Source organism: Spinacia oleracea, chromosome 2 (assembly GCF_020520425.1).
Source record: "Spinacia oleracea cultivar Varoflay chromosome 2, BTI_SOV_V1, whole genome shotgun sequence".
NCBI lineage: Eukaryota > Viridiplantae > Streptophyta > Magnoliopsida > Caryophyllales > Amaranthaceae > Spinacia > Spinacia oleracea.
Window position 1 is genome coordinate 106,235,739 of NC_079488.1, and position 7,624 is coordinate 106,243,362.

Below are 7,624 nucleotides of genomic sequence, written 5' to 3' on the forward strand. Positions count from 1 at the left end.
ATAATGTGAAGTTACAGTAAAGTACTTGACCGATTCAAGGCATATTCTAACACCTTGAATATAATACAAAGTTCGAATCTGAATCTCACGATCCATTTCCGAATTCAAATTTCCTTAGGGTAAAAGTGGTGGAACTAACAAAAGCCTAAACACACCAATTAATTGTGAGATTTATACTATCCAACATGAGTTAAATATGGGTCGGGTTATCCAGCTACGTATATAAATAGAGCTACTACATCCACCTTGTGAAAGTGGAACATAAAAACAAGAGACCGAAACCAAATCATAGTATCATATCACAACTAAACTTAATTGCACAAATGGCTGCACCTGCTTGTTGTCTACCTCCCAACAATGATCTAGCATCAAGGCTAGTTCAAAAGATAGCTCAAACTGTAAAAGATGATATTCCTGACCAATTCTTGCACAAAGATGGCTTTCCTGAAGCCAAAGATATCGCTCAGTTTTGGACAGACTCTCTCCTCATTGATCTTTCTCTCATCTCTTCGGGAGATAAAGATGAATTTGCCAAATTCCAATCTGTTCTCTCTACCTGGGGTTGTTTCTTGGTATGCAATGCTTCCTTTCAGTTCAGTTCAGTTCAATTTAGTTCAGTTCGAGTTTAATACTTCGTATTAAAACATCAAAATAATGCATGTATGCTTTCTTTTTGTTTTGTTTTGTAAGGTAAAAAATCATGGAATAGAAGAGTCTTTCCTAGAAGAGGTGATTGAGGTTTCAAGGGAATTCTTTTCACTTCCATTTGGTGAGAAGATGAAATACTATACAGATGATATCTTCCAAGGGTATGACACTGATGCAGTTTGTCAAGGGTTGGATCAACAAAAGATGAATTGGAATGATAGGCTATTTCTTACCATGTACCCTAAGGAAAAAGGCGACCTCAAAGCGTGGCCAGCAAATCCCTCAAATTTCAGGTATCTATCTATCAATCGATCTTTTTCATTTATCAATGTGGGACATCAGACACTAATTAATTTGCGGACCATTTATTTGACAATTAATAATGAAAAGAATATTATTTTATTATTATTGTTTACAAACTTTTAGGAAAGACGGTCTAACGGTTAGACCACTTTTATGCACTGAAACCAATTAGTTATGCACTTTAACTAATTAGTTAACCATTGAAACTAATTAGTTAAGTATAAAATTCAATTAGTTAAGCAATGAAACTAATTAGTTATGCAACCGAACCAATTAGTTAAGCATTGAACCAATTAGTTAAACAATGAAACTGATTAGTTAAGCAATGAGATCAATTAGTTAAGATTTTATGAATTTTAATTAATAATAAGTTTGTTAAAAAATAATAACTACTCGACTCATAAATTTAACTATTTGTCTTTATACCTTAACTATTTTGTTATTCAATTAGTTACGATTTTATTACTTTTAGTTATGTTTTACACTAGTTTAGTTAGTACCAAAAAAGTGGTCTAACAGTTAGACGGTCTTACACAAAAGTTTCTCATTATTGTTTGTGGGTGGCAGGGAAATTGTGGACGGGTATATCAAAAATATAATAGACCTAGCTGAGGCTCTTTATAAGTCAGCGGCAAAGTCCCTGAACATAAGTGAAGACAGCTTCTGTTTAGAGAAAGAAGGGGTTATATTGTCAAGGTTCACCCTTTACCCAAAATGTCCTCGCCCCAAAAATGTACTTGGGTCCAAGCCACATTTAGATGGCTCACTTTTCACTATAGTCTTGGCTGATGAAGAAGGTCTCGAGGTCGAGAAAGATGGTCAGTGGTTCAAGGTTCCCGTCATTCCGGGTGCCCTCTTTGTCAATTTTGGCGACTTTGGTGAGGTAAATATAATCAAATTTAATTACTCCTTCCGTCCTACGTAGTATAATAAATAACAACTCCTAAGTCCTAACGCGTTATAATATATATTACAGGTGCTGACAAATGGGATATACAAAAGTACAAGGCATAGGGTGGTGACAAATCCCGCAAAGGATAGACTATCAGTCACAGCATTCTGTACCGTGGATGCAACTCGAGAACTCACACCCTTAACTGAATTGGTCACGGCAACTCGGCCTGCTTTGTACAAGAAGTTCAAAGTGTACGAGTATAAGGAGGGTGTTTGTTGTCAATGTGGGCCAGGGGAAAACGCCATTGATGCCGTCAAACTCGAGTTTCCCCAAATTTAATTTGGCCTAAATAATGTTTGTTACGTACCACGTACGTACTCCCTCTGCCCGTACGTGCAACCATCATACTACTTCGTAATTATTCATATATATTAATATATATATATATATATATATATATATATATATATATATATATATATGGATGTGTGATCACTCTTCTAGTTTGATTGGGAACATTGTTGTGAGTTGTTATCTATAAATAAGTGGAATATATGTGTGATTGTGTGAAAATATTAAGCATCTCTACCAGTATATGGAATGGTGAGAGGTATTTTACAGTTTAATACTTCATGATTGTATTATTGTAATTTTGCGTACGGGTTTTCTAAGACCTATATAAATTGTTTGTTATTATTGAATATATTATCCACTTGATATTATTAATTACTACGTAATACTGATTCTCTTATCTATCTACCTTCCTATTTTATACTTACTCTATTTGTTTTTACTTGCGACGTTGGTCGTTTTTAATTTCTTTTATGCAAAAATTATAAAAATATATTTTAAAAAATTTCACATTGAGACGAATCTTAGTGATGGATGTCTTATATCCCCAACCCATCACCTAATTTACGGAGTACGTAAAGACATACAGAGTATTAATATGTTAAAGAAATTCAATTAGAAATCATTACTCCTTACTACTCCCTATGTTCTAACGTTTCCTGTTTTTTTAATTGAGTGTTATCCAAAACGTTTCCTGTTTTTATTTTTATACTTCCCACTTTTTCATGAGGAAGTCATAACAACAAAAAAAATCAATGAAAAATGGTACATGTTTTAATCGAAATGGTACTCTGTTTTTAATGAAATGTTACTCTTTTTAACAAAATGGTACATGTTTTTATCAAAATGGCACAATGTTTAATGAAATGGTACTTTTTTCATTATCATGATTATTGTTTCTTAATCATTTGTAAAAACATAACAACCAAAAAAATCAATGAAATGGTACATGTTTTTAATCGAAATAATACTCTGTTTTTAATGAAATAATACTCTTTTTAACAAAATGGTACTCTGTTTTTAATGAAATAATACTCTTTTTAACAAAATGGTACATGTATTTATCAAAATGGTACTATGTTTAATTAAATGGTATCTTTTTCATAATCATGATTATTGTTTCTTACGCAAATTTGCCTTTTCCCACCCAACTATCCCACATCCTTTTTTTTTTGGTACTTTTATATTAAACAATTATTTATTTTCTCCATTCCCCATAAAAAATACATAACAATAATTATTTTTCTTACATGCATATGCAATTTATTAATACTCGTGTTTTTCTCCAATCAGGAAACATAATTAATATGGAACAGAGGGAGTTCTTTAGGAAGCATGTACTATAACTTTTTCCTAAAACTTTAACGGGGTATTTGGTTCGCACAGGGTAAACGAAATGGATCACAGAAAGGGAATCAAGGAGAAAAGAAAGAAATGACTCTGATTCCCCCTATCTTTAAGGGTATGTCCCAGAAGTGGAATGAACTGCATCTTTGATATTCCGGCCAGTAGGAACACGTACAAGGGGGGGAGGAGGGTGAATTGTAATTTGAACTTTTATAAAGTTTCTTGCGTAACTTAGAAACAATAAAGGAACTGAGAAACACAGAGACAAAAGATAAACAATTAAGGAAACTTCTTGACACTAATCAAGAAGAAAGAACCTCAAAACCCTTTTATATTAAAATAATACCTCGATTACAGTAATACAATAACGCGAGTTCCTCTCTGACTCGAGTTCCTCACAGTAACCAACTCGGATTACAACTCTATTTTGCTTCTCTTTCTCTCGGACTTAAACTCTAAGTCTTTACAGGATAATTCAATCCTCTCACACTCGAAATACAATTCTGTTTTTAATGAGAACACTAGATATTAATAAAGCTTTAAGTATATATGGAACTTAGGAACTTGGATTTCACTAGGACACAAACTTGTTTAGGAAAATCTTTTTAAAACGATTCAGGATAGCTAATACTCTCATAATGTTTGTGTATCTTTTCCATAAAACGTTTAGCCTATTATAGAGATTATCCTTAGGGGTTGTTCCCTTCAAAAACTCAACTTCCAACTACCAGAACTTTGGTCTCCACGTCCCTTGTCTTGAGGAGCAAGGGGAAGACCACTTCCCACGTCAAAACCAAAGTGTTGTTAGTGTTTTTGACCAAATCAAACTCCAAAAAGATTTTCTAAAACGGTTTTATTTACTTACCAAAACTTAGGAGAAATTTTAGGAAAGATAGTTTTACTTGGAAATTAAGATAAAACAAAAATCTGATTTTATTAAATACGTAAAACTTATATTTATTTATTTAAATACTTTCCATAAAATTTGCTGCCAAATATTTTGATAAATACACCAATTAAATCCTAAGTTCCTGAGTTCCTTATATACCATTAGCAATATTAATATTCTACATAAAATCTAAGTACAATAAACTACCTAGACTTTTATGTCTTCTCTTTTCTGAAACTCGCAACCCAGAAGCTTCAGTTGTTCCTACTCATGAACAGTGATGAGTTCCTTCCTTATGATAAAGGAACTCAGGATTAGAAACTTCATCTTTCTTCGCATATTTGAAAACTACTTGATTGTAGGAGTTGTTGCTCGAACTTTATTGACTTTGGTGCTCTAACTTTTACTGCTTCCAACTCAGGAACTCCAGTAGTCATTCCTAGTTCCTCCGAGGAACTTAAGCACTTAATTGAAAACATCAATCAACAATTAGAAAGTTTAAAACTAGGAAAAACAATATCATCTTGATTCCCCCTATCTGTTTGGGTATGTCCCAGAAACGAAATGAACTGCATCTTGATTTCCGTTATGGCTGTTTGGTTAAAAGCAGGGAATTAACTGTATTTTTTCATTCTAAACATGTATTTATTTAGAACCTGTTTAAAATATACATGTAATATGACTAAAATTTCTTATCTGCTTTTTGCTTTTACTTTAAATAGGAAAAAAAACAACTTAAAAAATAAAGAATTAGCAAATTTTTACGCATCCAAATTGTCCAACTCCATTGATACTAGTACCTAAATTTCCATCTATCATGATGTAGCATATACATTATCTATTACTTGTAGCTAAATTTCCATCATCAAGTATTAAGTTGTTCAACACTTCTAGCTAAATTTCCATCGTCACTTCAAATGTCTTCCCCTTGTGTGTCACGCCGTAGATAAGCGAGTTATCGGAGCTAGGTTAGACCCCGTGTGTCACGCTCGGTGGTCGCCTGGTAGGAGACTCCAATGTCTTCCCTTTACTGTTGTTGAAGATCTAGGGTGGATAGAATAGACTCTAATATCTTCAAAAACATTTGTTGCACAAGGTACATTATTTGCATATTATCAAACCAGGAAACAAAATTAAACTCAAATATACCAATTGTCTGTTGGTTCAGTGGTGATTGGGGCTGAACTTGGTAGGAGGACTCGTGTTCGATCCCCCGCAACAACAATTGGGAGGAGAATATAACTTATCCACCCAGAACTCTCCCCGAATCCGGATTAGTCCTAATGGTGAACCGGGTGCTAACACCAAAAAAACAAAAAAAATTAACAGTAAATATCAATATTAGATATATCTATATCGCATCATTCAATATCAATAGAGATACGATTTATTTGATTAGTGTTTCTCATTGTTTTTAATTTTTTATGTATAATATCTTATTATCTTGGAGCAACATCCCCTAAAATAATTAAAAGTTTTGGCCACGAAAGAAAGGTAAGTAGTATTTTCTAGTACGTCTCTACATCTCTCTACATATGTTATTATTTTTGTTAGTTTTTAATTTATATTGTTTATATCCCTTTTCCAGTCTGTGTCATAACTGAACATCAAGGCTATAATGACGACCCTTGAAACATACATTTCTAGAATGTATGGCCAAAAGTACCATCTTTGTAATAGGGCACATGAAAATGAACTTATGTGCCCTAAAAAGAAGGTCATCACACAAAACTCTAATCCCCTCACTAAACACACATAGTTACATCAAATCCTTGTCAACAAACCCATATAACCATCTCTTGGTTATGATTCAAAGATTCTAGATTTGAAATAGACAATTTATAGTAATATGTTTTTTAGAACAACAGAGAAACTGCATTGGTCGCTCATAAATGATATTGATCGATACTCGTGTCTTATTACTGAATTATTTGGTACAAATGGCATCCGTTTGGGTAACCTTATCATGATAAATAAAGATATGTTTATATATTATTAAGGATAAAATAAAATTTTCTCTTTGTTTTTGCGTATAATTGGCCACAAAAGAAATTTACGTAGCACTTTGTAGTACTCTGCTACTTTCCCGTCTATGTCATAAAGGGCCATGGCGACTCTTGAAACATTTCATCAATGTATGGCCAAAATTAACATGTTTATATTAGGGCACATAAAGATAAACTAATTGCCCCAAAAAGATGGTCATCACACAAAACTCCTAATCCCCTCTCTGAACACACATTGCTACATCAAATCCTTGTCAACAAACCCATCTAACCATCGCTTGGTAATAATTCAAAGATTCGATATTTAAAGTAGACAATTAAGTGGGTACAAAATAAATAATTCGTATGTTTTTAGAATAAATATAGACATTGTTGTTTTTGTTGCTAAGAAATGACGATGGTACTAATATCTTACTACTACCTCCGTTTCACAAAGTTCTTTACGTTTTGAAAAACGTTTCTAAAAATCAAAACTTTGACCATATATAAATTCTCACTATTATATTTATTAACAAGTTATACGTAGTACGTATTAACAAGTTATTTACACAAATGGCATTTGTTTGATGAACCTTATAATGATAAAAATACATAAATCCATATTTTCCAATAAAATTGAAAAGTTTTAATCCGTATTTAGGTGTGAATGACAATGAAAATGGAATATACTTATACTTAACCAACAATAAATTATTGGTGTTTTAATTTGTTAAATTGAAAGGGGTTTAACATAAGTCTTCCACTCGTATTTAATTAATTATCTTTTCTTTTATTGCTTATTTTGTGGTTAACACGAAATAAATGGAATGTCTTATCAGCCATTAGTCATTACTGAAGGGCATAGTTAGAACGAGGGGACCAAATTAATAATTTTTATATTATTAGGAAAATAATTAAGTGTTCCTCGTTATTGTTACGTACGCAGTGGCGGCACCAGTAAGGGTTCAGTGGGTTCAACTGAACCCTTACTGAACCGGACAAATTACATAAATAACAACAAACGCAGCATTATAACGGAAATAACGTGAGTGCTTTAGTGGTTTTGTTTCAACTTGCTAAACCAGCGATTTGAGTTCGATTCCCATCAGACTACTCATTTATTCTTTTTCCCTTTCCTCCCTTTTTTAAACAGTTCTTTTCATTTATTCTTTTACCCTTTCCTCCCTCTTTTAAACAGTTTCTTTT

At 32.7% G+C, this 7,624-nt stretch overlaps 1 protein-coding gene across 1 annotated transcript; it reads left to right on the forward strand.

Annotated features, from left to right (window-relative positions):
- The first annotated feature begins 241 nt into the window (after nt 1-241).
- On the forward strand, nt 242-2,563 carry LOC110785586 (protein SRG1). The gene is made up of 4 exons (XM_021990054.2): nt 242-572; nt 691-941; nt 1,519-1,834; nt 1,928-2,563. Exons 1-4 carry the CDS (start codon nt 324-326, stop codon nt 2,183-2,185), a joined length of 1,074 nt encoding a protein of 357 aa, XP_021845746.2. The 5' UTR covers nt 242-323; the 3' UTR covers nt 2,186-2,563.
- Nucleotides 2,564-7,624: the final 5,061 nt, after the last annotated feature.